This window comes from Mastomys coucha, unplaced genomic scaffold (genome assembly GCF_008632895.1).
Source record: "Mastomys coucha isolate ucsf_1 unplaced genomic scaffold, UCSF_Mcou_1 pScaffold21, whole genome shotgun sequence".
NCBI classification, from domain to species: Eukaryota; Metazoa; Chordata; class Mammalia; order Rodentia; family Muridae; genus Mastomys; species Mastomys coucha.
In genome coordinates, this window is record NW_022196904.1 from 131221082 (window position 1) to 131238514 (window position 17433).

Consider the following 17433-nt stretch of genomic DNA (forward strand, 5'->3'; position numbering starts at 1 on the left):
CTGCCTAGGAAGGGAACATACAGAGGGACTCTCTCCTGAGAAGCCCTTTTGGGGATGGGGCAGTCATGGGAGACTTCCCCAGCATCTGTCCTCAGGAGGGGTCTTTCTCTGCTTGGAGACAGTTCTCCTAAAGCTGAAGATTTCCACTTCCTGGAAGCCTAAGGGCTCGGTAGGTGCTTTATTCCACCTGCTTCAGGGGCCCCTCAACCTGCAGGTGCAGTAGAATTCCAAGTCCTACCTGTAGCGGGAAGAGCCCAGCATGAGAGCTTGAATCTACTGCCATTCTTACCCGGCCTAGAGCTCCCCTCTGACCAGCAGAGATAGCCCCTGCCAGTCCCAGCTAGCTTAGCTCCTCCTGCTGGCATTGGACACTGCCCCAGTCCATGCTGGGGAAGTCTAATGAGCTTCCCAATGGGCAGGATCGCCTGCAAAGGAAAGAGATGCTTCCTCTGAATGGCCTCCTGGGCCCTTCTAAGGAACTGGGCCTCACTCTCATGGGAGTGAGGTCCTCCATCCTTGCCTTCGGCGCTACCTAATCTGGCTTGCAGGAACCCCCTTGTCCAAGTCTCCCTGAAAACTCTGGTCCATTGGGCCAAGTGTCCCCCAACACCTGCCAGGTAACAGCCCTGGGGTGAAGGGCAGAGATGGTATCTCTATGCCACTAAGACTCAGCAATTTGAGGTGTGGGGACACTGCTGGTGGGGCCTTCTGCAGGGACACTAGGGTTTCCCCCCGCTCCCCTTACCTATGGCTTTGCTGCAGAGCCCAAGACAGGAGAGACAGGAGAGGAGAGACCAGGAGAGGAGGGAAAGGAAAGGGGAAGGGTCTGCGGCTCAGTTTGTGGCAAGTAAGGGTTTGGGTTTTTTTTGTTTTTGTTTTTTTTTTTTTGTTTTTCCATTTTCCCCCTTTTTCTTATGTAAAAAGTGCAGGAAAGCTGGGCAGCTCTTTGAAAGGTCAGTAATGTTTCCAGAGGGGAGGGGCAAGGAGGGGCCCAGGCCTGTCAACCCATCTTGGGATTGAAGGTGGCCTCATATTGCTTAGAAACCTGTTTCAGTTTAAATACCAGACAGTAAAAACAGAGCTTTAGGGCCGCCCCGCACAGTTGCCAGATCACTAGCTTAAATAAATAAAAAAATCGAAATATTTACTTCTTGATAAAAATTGCAGTAAAACCATTTACCTTTTCTGTGTGTTTTATATATAATATATATTTATACCCGGCCTGGCTGGAGCTAGGGCACAGGGACTCCTGAAGGGTCACGATACTTCGATGACCTCCACGCTGCCCGAGAAGCTGGCTTGCTTGCCCAGGGCTGCCAGCTCCTCGCCACGTGCCCGCCCCTCCACCATGCCCTCTTCGAACTCCATCTGGCAGCTGCGCCTCTTGAACTGTGCATCTGCAGCAGGCTCCTCGGGCCAGCCGGTCCGCACGTCCCGCCGCCGCAGGTCGCTGCTACTGCTGCTACTGCTGCTGCTGCTGGTGCTGCCACCACTGCTGCTGCTGCTGCCATTACCGGGTCCAGGTGCACCTGCGCTCGCCCGGCCAAAAGCGGAGAACACAGCGCCTGAACCCTGCGCGCCCTCGGGGCTGAAGCACCAGGGTCCGTCGGGCGACGGTGTGCCTGGGGAGTCCAGGGGCGGCACCCAGCCCCCGGGACCAGCCGGCTGGCCAGGGCCAGGCAGCCCGGGCGCCGACAGGGCCGAGAGGCCGTGCCGCGGAGTCTGCCGGGCCGTGTCTCCAAAGTTCAGGCCCAGGCCATGAGCCGGGGAGCGGGCAGGAGAACTGGCCGGGGGACGTCGCCGGCGGGGTCGTGGGCGGCACTCTGGAACGGAGTCCGGGCTGTCCGGGCTGGGCGAGGGCAGGCCCAGCGTGCCCCCAGAAGGGCTGTCCAGCTTGCAGAGCTTCGGGGCTTCGCCAGGGTCGGGTGGGCCGGGAAAGTCGGGCCTCCTGCTGGGCGCATAGGCCGACTTGATGTCCAGGGAGAAGGAGCGCTTGAGGCGGTTGGTGTCCTGGAGGCGGTCAGAGGAGAGGTGCAGGCCACGCAGGCCCTGCTGCAGTGCGCTGGTGGCTGGAGCTGTGCTGGGGATCAGAGCATCTCCTCCAGCACTCGGGCTGCCCTCCTTGGCTGCGGTGGCTGCCTCGCTCCCGGTGGCAGCGCTCTCTGAGGTAGATGGTGGCAGCCGGGGCAGTGGGATGCCTGCTGCCGGGCCCATGAGGGGTTCAGGGGTCCCCAAGTGAGGTCCATCACTCTGCAGGGCAGCCAGCAGCTTCAGACTCCTCTCATACTCCAGCAACTGGCCCAGGAAGTTAAAGTTGGGCGAGATGGAGGGGCGCCGATCCTTCACAAACCTAAGCAAGCAAGAGGCATTTCTGTCAGAACAGCCTTGGCTTTGATTTTCCTCCTGTGCAGCACCCACGGCAAATCTTTAAGTACCCAAGCTCTGTGTCGGGCTCAGGCTTTCCCTCCCTGCCATGGTAGTAATTTGTACAATCCAAGAGGGTGGAGAGAGGAAAGGGAGGGCAATGCTGTTAGCCATAGGTTGCGGAGTTCCCTAGGTCCCTAGGGCCCAAGAGGAGAATACCTGTATGCGTCGTCAGAAGACATGCCCATGGTTTTCATGATGTACGCGATGGCAATGGTGGCAGAGCGAGAGATGCCAGCCAGACAGTGAACAATGACTTGGCAGCTGGACAGCTTGGCTTTATCTGGGGACAGGTGGATGATGGGGGATCAGGTGAGGGCTGAGACTGCATTGTTCCTCCCTACCCAAGGTAGTCTCCAACCCTTCCTATGGCTTCCCAAGTGCTGGTGACTTCTCAGAGCTGGGTGGCTCTCCCAGTACTCCCCTCCCACCCCCGGCCTCTGTCTAGTCTTCCTCTAGCCAGCCTCTTCCACCCTATAGAGACACACACACCCTCTCTTCCCCTCACCAATAAACTCAATGGACTTGTCCAGCCAGGGCAGCAGCTTTTCACAGTAGTTGTCATTGATGGGGATACGCATGAAACGACTCTCACAGATGAAGTCTGGTTTAGGGCAGGAGTTGCTGGCATTGAGGACATAGCTTATTCCATTTTGGGTCATCAGATCCTGGAGGGATAGAAAGATGGGTCAGAGAAAAAGCAAAGCCCCCTAGCGGGAGAAGAACCAATCCCTGACACACACCCACACCCACACACCCACACACCCACACACACACACACACACACAGAGAGAGAGAGAGAGAGAGAGAGAGAGAGAGAGAGAGAGAGAGAGACAGAGACAGAGACAGAGAGACAGAGACAGAGACAGAGACAGAGACAGAGAGAGACTCTAAAGACTTGTGATGCCCCTAAGCCTCAGATTTTGTTCAAGATCTTGCCATATAGGAAACGACTGGGTCCAGAAACCCTTTCTCATCTCAACCATGGAGCCCACAGGATGGGTACAGGAAGGATGGCTTCTGCAAGCCACACCCACAGCCAACATTGGGCTCCCAGGAATTTTATGGTTGCCTGGGCGGTGCCTTCATCCTTTTCCCTCCTCACCATTTTTAAAACACGGGATTCTTTCAGCGCTGGCTGGGGGCCCAGTGACAGAAGCAGTTTGGCATGCAGGCTTCCAGCCCTACCACAGAAGAGACTGAGAGCCTGCCTTTCCGTCAGCCTTGCTGTGTTCCTGCCTGGGCCATGCTGTAGGCCAGTGGGTGGGCAGACTCTGGGTCCTCCTGTGCTCCCAGCTCATACTCATTTTATCTTCCTCTCAGATCTCCCCCCTCCCAGGACCTAAATCCAGAGCCACCCAGTCCTTGCTCCCATCGGCAGTGACCCGCTGTGTACTCACCTTGTTCAAGACATCTTTCTGAGAGCCCAGGTAGAGGTGAGGCAGGATTCGGGTCAGGCCAACACTGGGCACAGGAAGGCAGGGTTGAGAGAGGCTCATGGATGGTAGGGTGGCAGGTTTGCCCTCACAGAGGCCAGGGAAGCAGGAGGAGAAGGTGGCAAAGCCTCCTGCGGGAGGAGACACAGAAGGCTGGTCAGGAGGCTGGCCAGCTGGGGCAGGAGAGAGTTCCTCTGGGCTTAGCCACACCCTGCAGACCCCAAGCCCAGTCTGCTTCTGGTCTAGCACCTGGACTCCTGCTGGCAGGCTACTTGCTCTTCTCTGCAGCACTGGGGGTGTGCTGCTGCCCATTTGGAGCAGGCACCTACGCCCACATTCCTGCTCAAGCTAATTAGGGACTGGCTCAGGGGCACTGCTTTGATGCCCATAAATGCGGGGTCAAGGTGGCCTGTCTGTGTGGCACATGGGAGCCAGACAGGGGATGGCTTAGACCTCATCAGGGGTCTCTTATTCCCCAGGTATGACACGGTAAGTCCTTCTCCAGCACCTGGCCTGGGGCCAGGCTGGCATTTAGCCTCTCTCCTTGCTGATGCAATCCTTCCCTGACTCCAGCTGGCTGGAAGCCACAGGCCTCGGCTCCAGTGCCAGGTCTGGAAGGAAAGGGCTTCTGAGGTGGGGCCTCTTTGGGCATGACATCACCCACTGGAATTGCCATAGCCCACAGGGCATTTGTGGTTCGGTCATGACTCCAGTCTACCTAGCAGATGACAGAGAAGCAGGGTAGAGCCTGCACACAGGGCACACACAGCCTGCTCCCTGTGGCCATTGTCTAGATACATCTAAGATCTAGACTCTGGGCAGGGGAAAGAAACCTTCCACCAGTTTGAGATACCCAAGCTGGCTTCACTGGTATGTCTGACTCAGTGACCATGGGCCAGGCATGACTCTGGCCTCAGTTTCCTTATTTTCCTACTACATAGCATTGTTGAGAAGCTCAAAGAAAGCAATTATAAAGATGTGAAAATAGACCTAGTCGCTGGGCGGTGGTGGTGCATGCCTTTAATCCCAGCACTTAGGAGGCAGAGGCAGGTGGATTCTGAGTTGGAGGCCAGGCTGGTCTACAGAGTGAGTTCCAGGACAGCCGGGGCTACACAGAGAAACCCTGTCTCAAAAAACAAAACAAAACAAAACAAAAAAAGAAAATAGACCCAGTCATATCTAGCCTGGCTGGGGTTCATCCAGAAATTGAACAGCATCTCTGGTAGCCACCAAGTCTCAGCATGGTGAGAACTTTCTTTCTATATTCCACAATGACAAGCTCTGATAAGCAAGTGGCCTCAGTTTCTGGTCTCAGTCTAACCTTCCCCTTTTTCCTGGTCTGGAGAGAGGCAGGTACCAAGGACCCAGGGATTTGGGGAGCTATCCAAGGCTATGGGGTAGGTGGAAATGGGGACACCAAGGTTGAGTGAGTGAGCCTTGGCTAGTTGTTAAGTGTCTTTGAGGCCTAGGAAGTGCTCTGGCCACCCCTGAAGCTCATTCTCCCATAGAACATTCTCATATACTGCCCCTATCCACTGTGTTTGGGAGGCCAGAGGCGGTGCCCTTATTGTGATGTTTATAAGGAGGCATATACAGAAACATAACATTTGTGCAATGGACTTGGCACAGCTCAGGTTACTGATCTCCAGGGTCGCTCTGTTCTCATTACAGCCACCTACCCACAAGGGTCTGGGGCATGTCAGCATCCCCAAGCCAAGTCCAAGTTGGTTGGACTACAGAGACTGTCTCATAGCTGTGACATCACTGACCCACATTCCACGGTGTCAATACAACCAATCCATAGGCTGTACTAACTCCTGGCTAAGGGTATGCCTGCCTGCTAATGTTTAAAAGACTAAAGGACTGCCCCCTTTCTTCCCCTTTTCTATATAGCACACATTGTGATGGTTAATGTTGTCAACTTGACAGAATCTAAAACCACTTGCCTATGGGGAACTATCTTGAGTATGCTATTGATACGGAAAAACCCATCCTAACTGTGGACAGAACCATTCATTCCCTGGGCAGGGGATCCTGGGCAGTACAAAATGCAGAAACTGAGTTAAGAAGCAGCCCACCCACACGCACTCTTCTGTCCTTGATTGTGGATGTGATGTGATCAGCTACTTGAGGCTCCTGCCAACTTAATTGCTCCACCGTGATGGTTGTACCTTCATCTGTGAACCAGATAAACCCTCCCTCCTGGAAGTTGCATTTGATTAGGCATTTGATCACAGCGGCAGAAATGTAGCCAAGGCATACTGAATGTCTAGCTTAAAACTCTTTCTTAATAAACTCCAACTTAACTTAAGGAAAAGGGGGGACTAAATTCGTTATCCTCCCCACAAACAACATCCCTGTTGGGGCATGGCTTGAGCTCCCCCTCCTGATTCCCTTTACTGGCCACCCCCATCTCCTTGAGCTTCTTGTGAGCACCAGCCAGAGGGTGGTATGGAAAGGCCTGGCCTCTGTTGTGTGCACCTTGAAACCATCCCCAGCCCCTGATCAGTAGTCTGCTTCAGATTGTGCACTAGCTCAGCAGGAGCCGGCCAGTGTGGTTTCACATTGAGCCTATCTCACGCTGCATTGACCAGGAGGACTCCCTAGCTCAGTATTTGGACAAAAGAGGACAAGAACTCAAAGTTGACAGGGCAGACACCTAGAAGTGGAGGGAGCTAGCTAGAGTACAACCAGGTCCAAATGGACCCTCTGGGGGTCCAACCCAAGGCTACCCCAGTCTCCACTTGATCTTGCCCCTCGCCCCTTACCCCTAAGAGACAGGCACTGTCAGGTTCGGGATTGTCCTGCTAGGGCCAGGAAGGGTGCAGTTCTGGAGCCCTTTGTATTTTCAGAAGAACCTTGTTCTTCCGTTCATGACTAGGGTGGTGAGTTAGGCCCTGGAGAGGTTCCTATAGGCTTAGTGGGCTTGCAAAAAGGCCCAAACTCTTCTCTCTCCCCAGACTAAGCCCGGAGGCTGGAGCTAGGATACAGCTATGTAGCTTCCGGTTCTAAGAATTCACACATGCACAATGAATCATGAGTCCTCCCCAGACAGGCTCAGCATCTGTACGGATATCAGAGGCAGGGTGCATGCACATATATATGTGGCTGATACCAGAGGCTCAGTGCACAAAGACAGACAGATATGCTTGGATCATACTGGCCCAGAGTGTGGTGGGACATAACTCATATCTAAATGTGCACAAAGACACCGGCCCTTCCCCACGAGACTGAGTCTCCAAACCACCTCAGAGTACCTCAGACTGGTTTCACCTCCCTAGCACCTACCTAGCAGTTTAACTAAAGCACTGCAGGCCCTCCCAGCCTTCCTCTCAGGTTGGGCTTGATGCCATGGTGCTCATGGGATTCTGGTGCCATTGAACTGGCCTGGCCACCCACTCACTTATTCCACTCCATATGTAGTGGGTGTGGAGGACATTCCATCAGCTACATGCTATGCAGAGGCTACCAGCATGGGCAGAGGGCAACAGCAAAGGCCCTAGATTCCAGCTATCTGAGCAGGCATCCTATAACAAGCCCACTCTAGTAGCTATTCGGGAATCCAGGCTGCCTCCCGAGGAGGTACAGTCTACAAAAGCCCTTTCAGCCACGGCCTGAGGGTGAGTGTGCCTAAGCACATGGTGTAGAGTGGGAGCAAGAGCCATGAGTCAGTGTGTGTGTGTGTGTGTGTGTGTGTGTGTGTGTGTGTGTGTGTCTGACTCTGAGTAGGGCTCGGAGGCCATCTGGCCAGGCTGCTTTTGGAGCACAGGTAGCCCAGAGAAATACTTGCTGGTCTCTCAGGTAGTGGCCATGATGAAGTAGGATGTTGTGAGATAATCTGTGGCCAGCTGGTACCTTCTCTGGGTAAAGTGCCTGCTGTGTTACCAGTTCTGGGATAGACTGAGGTTAAAGTCTTTACTTCTCCTTGAGATATAGACGGTTTGTTGCCTGGGTCCCTGGCCCCCTGTCTACCAAAAACTTGGCATGGAGAGCTCCTGCTTGTCCTCCTCTCCTGCTGTTGTGGGTAGAAGTGGGTTTTGAGAAGTTCAGAGGTACTGAGATCCCCCTATGGTCCCAACAGTTGCAGGACAATACTTTTCCTCTGACACTCCTAGTCCTAGTCAAGTGCATGGAAAGAAGGCATCCCACAGCCCTGGCCCATCCCTGGAGTTCACCTGTGAGGATGGCCACACTGTCGAAGCAGCCGTCCAGCTTGCTGAGCAGGATGGACAGGAAGCTGTCTGCTGCCAGCACACTGGCATCTCGTGTGCTCTGGTCATACACCACCACATCCTGTGGTTCTGTGGCATCCACCTAGGGGATCATAAGGGCGGACGTTAGGCTGCTTGGAAGAACAAAAGGACAGGAGAGACAGGGTCTGCTGTCATCCTCCCTCCCACTGCATCTGCTATGTGCATACATACAGACATCAGGTATGTGTACACTTGGAGAGGCAGAAAAACCCTTGGCTCCACTAACAGGCTTTGTACCAGGCAGGGATGAGGGGTAGGGGGTGGCTTGAGTTGCCCTTCATTGGCAAAATCTCCAGAACCAGAAGTGTTAATGAGGCATAGGCGAGTCTAATGGGGCCTCAGAGAGCACACGCACATAGCCTGAGCTGGCTCCCAGGCTTCCTGGAAGGCCAGTACCTCTCTTCTTATTTATTCTCCCCCAGCTCCTAATGGAGAAACTGAAGTTGCATTAGGACTCCCCTTCCCAAACACCACCAGGTCAGGAGGCAAGACTGGAAGCTGAGGTTCCTCTTGCCCTTTTCCCCATTGTGGTGGCCTTAGGGCCAGATGTTGAGGGGCTTTTGCTCAAACAGACTGATGCCCCGCCTCCCAAGCACACTCAGTCTTTAAGCCAGCTGAGCTGTCAACCCCAGGCTGGATGATGTCATCAGCAGCCAATAGAATTGCACTCTGGCTGGAGTCCTCGCTGGGGGTGATTAATCACTGGATTCCCTTCATTGGCACCACAGGGAGCTGGTTCTGGCCTTGGAGTGGGGGACTCCCGACAAGCGGCTTCCCACCTGGGTTTTCTCACATCATAGCTTTGAGTCAGGCAGTTCGGAAATTGAAATCCTTCTAAAGCCCCTACTCTGTTGACATGCCCTTCTAACCCAAAAGAGGTGGGAGAAGTTGGTAACTGGTAGCCTGTCTTAGGCCACAAATGCTCCATGATAGGCTAGTCCCTCCCCAGCTGCTGCAATGGATAGTCCTGGGGAAGAACTCTGTCCCTTCCTCCATGAAATGATTATCTTTCCTGGGGGCCACGGAGAACATTCTGGGTCACTGAAGACTCCAGGAGGTGGGAAGAGGACTGGGGAGGCTAGTGAAATGGTCTGCCTACTATAATCCCCTTAGCCTTCCCCTCCTGGCCTCACCACAGTCAGAGTGGCCAGAGCCAGCTGTCCTTGTCCTCAGCATGCACCATCCTGCTGCAATCTACCCTGCTCTACTCTGTGCAACCCCACTTCCCTTACCCATTCAGTACTCCTCCCTCGGGAGGGAGGGACTTGTATATGGGGAGACAAAAGGGCTCCCCAGAACTTCTAGAGGAAGGCCTCACTAGAGAGGACTGGTCTACAGCATTCCCAGATGTGACCCCCAAGGAATCCAGTTTGGAATTAAGGGACAGTGAGGGGGAAACGCTTTTAACGGCGGACTCTAGGCACCAGGCTTAGGAGCTCCTCTGTCTCTTTCAGAGATGACATATGTGTGCTTGCTCAGGAATGGTCAGCCCTAAAGACGTGTTCAAGAGTGGGACACAGGTACCTGGCTTCGCGTAGCAGGCTGGATAAGCTCAGCAATGGTCACTTTTCCCTGCTGAAGGCGTCGCTTCACCAGCTTTGAACAGCAGATATTCACAGAGCTCAGCACGTGGCAGCTGTTATACTCCACGAAGGATCGGCTGTCGATGACCAAGGGGCCCCCAGGCCCACCACGCAGCAGGCTGGCCAGTTTCTTTGCATCCATCACCTTCCTCGGGAGCCGATCCCCAGCCATGGTGGGGTGGTAGGCAGTGGGGAGAGTGACCCTTGAAGTGAGGAGGGTGTGGCCTTCCAGCGTTCTGGGTACCCTAGTGCATGGTGCCAGACCTGAGGGAAAGGTGAATGGTCAGCAGATGGTGGGATCTGGGTAGCTAAAGGCAGGCCCTGTGCTTGGCACCTGGCATGTCCTTTGAGCCCTTCCTCATGAATGGATGAGCCAATGCCCTACCCAGTGGGGTGAGTGCATAGAAGAGACCCTGACCACCCCCTGCTCTGCCTGCGTTCTAGTATAAGGCAGAGGACAAGTGGGGTCCTTATTATGGGCTCTGGGGTGCAGCTATACCTGTGCCTTTCTCAACCTCTGTCCTGCTGACCTCTGCATTTTTCCTCTTCTCGGGACCCTATGGTTCAAAGCTGGACTCTGTTCTTTTCCCAGGTAGGAGCTCTCAGACATCCCTCCCTTTCTTGGCACAGTGCTGCATGGCCAATTCCCAGAATCCATCTCTGGAAAGGGTTCTCTAAGCTCATAATCTTGATACTGGTAGATAGAAGAGCAGCACCAGCAGGCCTTCCCACCTCGCCCCCACCCTTGCTCATGGCCTCCTAGAAGCTGAAGGCCAGGTACTAGGGAGCTCCTGTTTTACTGTCCCTGATGGATGCTTCAGGCTGAGGTTGGTGCATGCCACCCATTGTACAAAGGGGTGGGGTTTGCCAGCCCTAGGATGAAGGCTGTGGTACTTAGGATGCTTGGAGCTGCTGGACCTTCTGCATAGCCCCAGAAGCTCTTGGGCTGAAGAATGTAGAGGAACTGAAAATGGGGGACCTAGAAGCCCTGTTCTTCAGGCTTGATGACTCTCCTCTATCAGGTGCTTTCTCCCTTAGAGCCCCCAGGACACATGCAGTGTCAGGACAATGAGGCTCGAGGCAGTGGAAGGTAAGATAGCAGGGCAGGTACATCTTTCCCTTCATCTAGCCTTACAAATGTGGTGGGGTAGGAAGGAACTTGGCTCTCTTAGAGACTCACTTGAGCCCCTTCCAGGCCTGTCCCATTCCCACTCCTTTACTGCAGTGATGTGGGCACCTACATGGAGCTACCATGCTGGTGCAAGGGCACAACTTCCAAACCTTGCCAGGGTACAGTCAGTGGGGGCTTTGGGGCGCTAATCCCTGACATCTATGTGTGTCTCAGGCCTCTCTGCAAGCCCTTCACTGGAGAATCAGGCCTGGGCCAGTCACACTGGGGAATCTCAAGAGCAATAGACTACCTGGGCCAGGGGTCCTCTATCTGCTGAAAACATTCTAACGTAATGCTTATCTTAGATGCTGAGGAACATTTCCCTGAGTTCCAACTCATGAGGGAACAACAGGCTAGTGGTTAGGCCAGAGGAAGGAGTAGGCTTTCCTACTAGCAAAGCTGGACAATGGGACTAAAAGGCCAGGACTTTGAGAGGGTCATAGTGCAGGATGCTGGGGTGCAGAAGGGCCTTTTCTGAGTCCCTTGGCCCTGTCACCCAGCAGTGTCCACCTCTTCCCAGGTGACATGGGTTAACTGCATCAAGGGAAGCAGAGAGCTAACGGTATAGGGAGCTAGAAGGCACAGCTCCACCCTCTCTGCAGCAGCCCTTGAACTACCCTGAGGGAAGTTTTGCTCGGGTTGCCCCATCTGAAGACTCTCATCACAACCCCACAAAGGGCTACAGCTGAGGATGGCAGGGAAGGGAGACCCAGAGGGAAGGGCAGAGGAGAGCAGGTTGGTGGCAGGTGGAACGGGGGCAGCTAGACGCAGGCCTGATACCTGTCCCTTCCTCTACCTCCAAGGGAACCCTGAGAACTGGAGCTGGGCCGTATTAACTGTTACAGTATTGTTATTCGCAGCGGAGGGGGACTCATTAGCAAGTTAGCACCTCCGATGTTGCCATGGCAACAGCAGAGGTGCCAGGCAACGGCTGCTCCTACTGCAGCAGCCACCAAGCAGGCTGCTCTGCAGATTAGGCAGGTCTCCCTCCTCTACGCTCCCACTCCTCCATGGCAGGTGTCCAGTAGCTCTGGTCTATAACTCAAAGACAGCAATGAAGCCCCTTACTCCAACCCTGCCCTGCTTGGCCCTAATTCCCAGGATTCGGCCCCACACTGCAGCTCCCTGGCTCTCCAGTCCTCTGAGGCCATTTGTATACTGCACTGCCAAGATTTGGATGAGCCCCCTCACATAGGAAATTCTGCCCTATGATGGTCTTCAGGAGCACATCCTAACAGCACCTCTTTATAACCCCACCCCTGGCTTCCTCAATGTTGGGCATCAGGCCTAGAACTGGATAGAATTCATTGGGGCTTGAAAGAGATATGTAGGGTCAGTTTTAAGAAGGTCAGCAGGGCACAGACAGACCATGCAAAATCTTAGCAGAGCATATGTCCTCAACACTCCCTGCCCAGTTCTTCCCAGGGAGAACAGCTAACAGTCTGTTCTTCGGGAGCCTTGAATGGGGTTAGGGGGTGTGGGGTGGTCAAGACCCTTTATGCAGAGGCTGTAGGCCTTCATCAAAGGATTCTGAGCCAGGAGACAAGCATTCCTAAATTCAAAGTCAAGAGGAAGCCTTTCCCAGGCCACACCCCTCAGGGAGGTCCCAGACAGCTCCCTTTGCTGGAGGCCCGGTCCACAGCTCAGGCCTTGTGGCACTGTCCCCTGGGCACAGGAACACTCCCCTTTGTACATTGGCAGATGCGTGCCTTATTGACAATCCATCTTGTCCCCGAGTGCAATTACACATGTGTCCATCTGCACATACATAAGACACTACAGTCTCCTGGAGTGCATGACTGAAATATACAGTTGCAAGCACATCCTTGCCTTCTGCATACCGAAGCCCCTGGTGCCCACATACAAAGTGCCAATCCATTGCCTTTCACACTGGGGGTCCCACACAACACGTTCTGGTCCCTGAGTCCTTATGTGACCAATAAAAGCCTGAGTCCTGGGTGGCATCCTCACTAATCTACTCCTGCTCAGTGCCTAATGACAAGAAACTCACTACTTCTAAAAGTGGCTACCAGGACCATCAGCCCCTGTAAGACTGGGTCCCTTCTCACCTGGGCATCTCTGCTTACAGCCAGGTAGGCTCTCAGGAAAGAGCCAGAAATTAGGGGCCCAAGATGCTGAAATGCCAGCTCACTTTCACACTGGGCACTTCTGAAGACTGGCAGAGATCATCTCCTAGCAGGAGGGGCTCAAATGTTCCTGCATGGCAGTTGAGCCCTTGGTTTCTCATGCTACCCGGCACCCTTGCCCCTGGAGAGGGAACAGAAACATTGTCTCAGTCAGGCAAATGGCCAGGCCAAAAAACAGACTGTGGGGCTGTGGTCCTGAGAGGTCTAGTGAGGAACTTTGGCTCACACGTTTCTTAGGACCACAGCATAACCATCTCTTTTGCTGTGGGTTCAGCCTCTGTCCCTGCTTCCTCTGTGAGCTGCATATCGAACTCTCCCCAAACCCACAGATGTACCCCACTGAAACACTGTCCAGTTGAAACTTCTGGGTTGGAACCTCAGTATCAGCCCAAGAAGAAAGACGTTGGCAGGAATCCTATACACATTGACTTGAGGCATCTTTTTGCGTCTGTGTTCAGTGCTAAGTCTCCAGAGGCACCCTCAAGTATCCCCAAGGGCACAGGGCAGGAGGGAAAGAGAACCTGCCCAGTAACTCTCCTGAGGTCCCTAAGCTGACTGCAGCAGTCAGACATAAAGATGAACCTACAGCTCCTGGTCACATGATCTGCTCATCTGTAGCAGGTGCCTGCTAACCAAGTAGTGAATGCACGGGGACTCTGACCTCCCAGGGCAGAGCATGGCACCGTAAGCTACCCTCACCCACCCAGCTACTCTAGGGGCAAGTAAATGTGAGGGTGGGTCTACAGGTCCCTGGATTTCCATTCTGAATTCATTCATACAGTGAAAGAAGCCGTGCTCCTGACCCGAAGCACCTCCACCCCCACCCCATGCTGCACAACAGAGCATTGCAGATGCCACACTGGTCCCCCACCCCCATCACTGCACCATCAAGGCCCCCAATCTCTGCTGCAGACGCCGCGCACCCTGTCAACAAGGAGTGAGAGGCAAATTTATTCCAAGAGGTCTGATCTAGTGGAAGCTGAGCCTTTTCTTGCTCCTTCACCTGCAAGGTTTGGCACACGGGTACCAGAGGCATCAGACTGGCCGCTCCCTCCCAAGGTAGGCAGAGAGGCCAGGGAGACAGGCTGCAGGAGGCAGCCGTGCCGGCCCCTCCCCCAGCATCGCGCCTACTGCCTCTGCGTCTGGTAAGGATGTTCTTTATCCGCAGAGGCAAGTGGACCACCATGAAGTGAGGGTGACAGGACAGCCATGAGAGCTGAAGTGTGTGTGTGTGTGTGGGGGGGGGTGTCCTAGAGCTTCCTCTCTAGATAAGGACCCTACCGCAGGCCAGAGGCGACCCTCTGGCGTCGGAGGTTTCTCATCCCCCTGCCCACTGCAGCCGCGGACGACCTTCTCCAAATCTGGCTGCCAGCGGGGGCGCCTCGCAGGGACTCTCACCGATCTGTGCTGGATCTCAACCCTCCCCCGCGAATCCCTAGGTCTCTTATGTATGTCCCTCCAGATAAGAAGGAATATGCAGAGAAAGACAGCTCACTGCAGGCGCAGATCTGCAGCGCGCGCCGCTCTCGGGGCAGAGCCATCTATTCCTCGGTGCTCCAAAGAGCTTCCTTCAGGGCGCACACCCGCAGAAACCTCCGCACGTCCCGGGCCCACACCCGGATTATGACCCGACCGGTGTCAGCGCCTGGCTCACCTGGCTCTTGCTTGCCCTGGGGTTGCCCCCGACGCCGGTGCCGCGCTCAGGGCGCCCACTCCGTTCCGCCACCCATGGGCCCGTCGAGGGCCCGCGTAGCCGGGGCAAGGGCCGGAGAGGCGCGCGGGGCGCGTCGCCGCCGCCGCCGCCGTCGTCGTCGCCACCGCGGGGAGCGCTCGCTCGGGACGGAGCGCGCGTACTGCGGTCGGGCACGCGCGCTCACGGCGCGCATCCCAGCCCGCGACTTGGCGGGCGCGGCCGGCGGCTCCGGCCCGGCACAGCGTCCGGCGTCCGGAGTCCGGGTGGGGCGGGGGTCCGCGGAGCCGGCTCGGCCACCGCGGGAGCCGCGAGTGACAGGCCCGGGGCGGAGGGCGGGGCTGCCGGTGGGGATGAGGTCATGCCGAGCGAAAAAGCCCCTGACGTCACCTGCAGCCAATCAGAGTGAGCCGCTCGGGGGCAGGTGACGTCAGCGGAGCGGGCGCTGGGTGCGGAGCCCTGGCGGCGGCCGTGGGTCTCTCTGCCACCGCCCTCCGTCCCCCGCGCCCCAAGCTTCTCGGGCATCGGTTCTTAAAGGGGCCATGCGCGCCGCGGCTCCCCACCTCCAGGAAGCCTTCCCAGCCCAGGACTCCTAGTATCCCCAAGGATCCTCAGCCTCGCGGTGCTCTAACCCGCGCCTACTGTCCCAGTATGCAAGAGTCCCCCTCTCTCGGCCTGCCTGGACTGGACCTGTCGGGGGTTTCTCTCCTTCCCTTAGCCTTTGTTCGCATGAGGACGCCCTCCCAGAGTGAGCCTCCCCTGCCCCAGTGCGGCCCGGGGTAAGGGTCATGGAGAGCCGCGGCCGCAGAGGGCCTTACCTGCAGCATCCACGTTTGTCCTCTCCACGACCCCTGTAGGTGGAAGTCCTGCTCTCCACTTTGCGGGAGAAGCTCCTAGGCGATATGATTTGCCTCAGGTCACTCATCCCGGGAACTCGGGGGGCGGGGCTCCAGACCCACTGGTGTGCTCTCCAGGGCGGCGCTGCGCCCCATACCTATGACATCCAGTTCTTGACAGCTTCCAGTGAAAAGCCGCTTGGAGACAGACCTCTACTGTCGGGCCCCATCCCACTGCGCGAGCACAACCACGTGAGCACTCAGAACAAAACATGGGTAATTACAACTAGGGCAGAAACGCACAGGGGTCAGGCAGATCTGAGAGGAAGGGGAGTCTTGTGCCAAAGTGGTCCACCTGCAAACATAAGCCACTTTTCCCTTAAATTGTCCCCTCCTCGGGAACACACTATACAACCCAGGTTGGCCGAAAATTCTTTATTGTATCCCAGGCTGGTCTCGGCCTTCTGAGTGATGAGATTACTAGCACCCACCATGACGCCAGACCATCTCAGACATTCAAAAAAAAAAAAAGTGGCCCTGACTAAGCGGCTGGGTGGACAGTGAGGTGACCAGATAACATGAGTCTCCAGTGTGTGTGTGTGTATGTGTGTGTGCGCATGTGTGTGCGTGTGTGCGCGCGTGTGTGTGCCTGCGTGCGTGTGTGTGTGTGTGTGTGTGTGTGTGTGTGTGTGTGTGTGTGTGTGTGTGTGTGTGTGGTGGTGATGGAGTGTCCTGAACTTCCCCTGGATGTACAGCCTCTCACTAGATGAAGGACAGAGTTTAGGAGATGGCTGGTTGAAGGAAGGATCACAGAAAGTGAAGCAGGCACAAAGGAACACTCCTTTGCTAGTGTAGGTTGTGCGAAGAATACTGCAAACTGCAGTAGGTGCTGGGCAGGGCTCTGCAGGGACCATCTCCTTTACCCTACCGTATCCTGCTTGGCTTGGTTCATTATGAGTGTCTAGAAACGGCTTGCAGAAACCTCTCCATGTAGCCCCAAGGGGAGTCTGGGAGTCTAGCCTGGGATTAATACAGGTTGGAGGGAAGAGGTGTCTCTGGCTCAGAAATAGCACAAAATAAACAAACAACTTGGGAGTGCTGCCAGGAAGGAAGCATGGGGAGCCCCAGGGATGTTTGGGGTTAGCTCTGGGTTCAGATCTTTGTCTCCCTGACTCTGGCTCTGCTCTGAATGGAAGCCTCCTGCTGAAGGTAGCCCTTGAGGCTGAAGATGGCCAGCTCTACTGGATGCTTACTCAGGTCAATGTTGGGGTGGTTGATGTGCTGTCGTCCTGCCCATGCTGAGACCAAGAAATGGGGAGTTTGGGGCCTGGAAGGGGGAGTAATGCAAGCTGAGACCTGGACAAGTTCAGGCAATCAGGTCATGTAGGATTTCAGTAGCAGCTGAAAGAGCTTGGGGCCCGAAGGTGTGGAGGCTGACAAAGGAGTTGTTTGGTGCTAGGGTGTGTGTGTGTGAGAGAGAGAGGGGGGGGGCTTTGCTTTTCACTCTACCAGGCTCAAGAGGAGCCCAATGGGTACCCCTAGGAGGGTGTCCAGGTGAGGAGGAATGAGGCAGGGTATGGTCTGATACTCTGGGGGTGCCCAATTAGATCTCGGTTATGTTGGGGGCAGATTCTTGCCAGGTCTGAGCAGCAGGATACAGGTGCCTGGAGGTCCTTCTGGAATGGGCTTACCCAGTAGCCTGTCCCCACACTTTTGAGACTGGAACACAATAATGTGTATGATATAATCCAGTTGAAAAAAAAAACTCTCAAAGTATTTCAAGTAAGCTTCTAGTTTTGTATTAGGACATACTTATGGTCATACACATACAATTTGTGGGTAGACATGCTAGGCTCTACCATATAGATGATACTAGAGCTATGGCCCATTCCA

The 17433-nt window shown here is 55.2% G+C and overlaps 1 protein-coding gene across 2 annotated transcripts; it reads right to left on the reverse strand.

Moving 5' to 3' along the window:
• Positions 1-1175: 1175 nt before the first annotated feature.
• Positions 1176-15735, reverse strand: Dusp8 (dual specificity phosphatase 8). 2 transcript variants are annotated; one of them, XM_031388905.1, is made up of 7 exons: positions 15523-15735; positions 9638-9960; positions 8036-8174; positions 3825-3991; positions 2933-3092; positions 2584-2707; positions 1176-2350 (listed from the first exon to the last, which is right to left on the reverse strand). In XM_031388905.1, exons 2-7 carry the CDS (start codon positions 9866-9868, stop codon positions 1258-1260), a joined length of 1914 nt encoding a protein of 637 aa, XP_031244765.1. In that variant the 5' UTR covers positions 9869-9960; positions 15523-15735; the 3' UTR covers positions 1176-1257. The 2 variants fall into 2 exon arrangements, with proteins under 2 accessions (XP_031244765.1, XP_031244764.1); XM_031388904.1 differs by lacking the exon at positions 15523-15735 and adding an exon at positions 14669-15037.
• Between the last annotated feature and the right edge of the window lie 1698 nt (positions 15736-17433).

What these genes read in the sequence shown, in the direction of transcription:
- Dusp8 (XM_031388905.1), bottom strand. Translation starts at nt 9,868, where the DNA reads ATGGCTGGGGATCGGCTCCCGAGGAAGGTGATGGATGCAAAGAAACTG. An exon ending in CAAGTCCATTGAGTTTATTG is followed by an intron (nt 2,708 to 2,932) that starts GTGAGGGGAAGA and finishes ACCTGTCCCCAG; the next exon opens with ATAAAGCCAAGCTGTCCAGC. An exon ending in TCTTCTGACGACGCATACAG is followed by an intron (nt 2,351 to 2,583) that starts GTATTCTCCTCT and finishes TTGCTTGCTTAG; the next exon opens with GTTTGTGAAGGATCGGCGCC.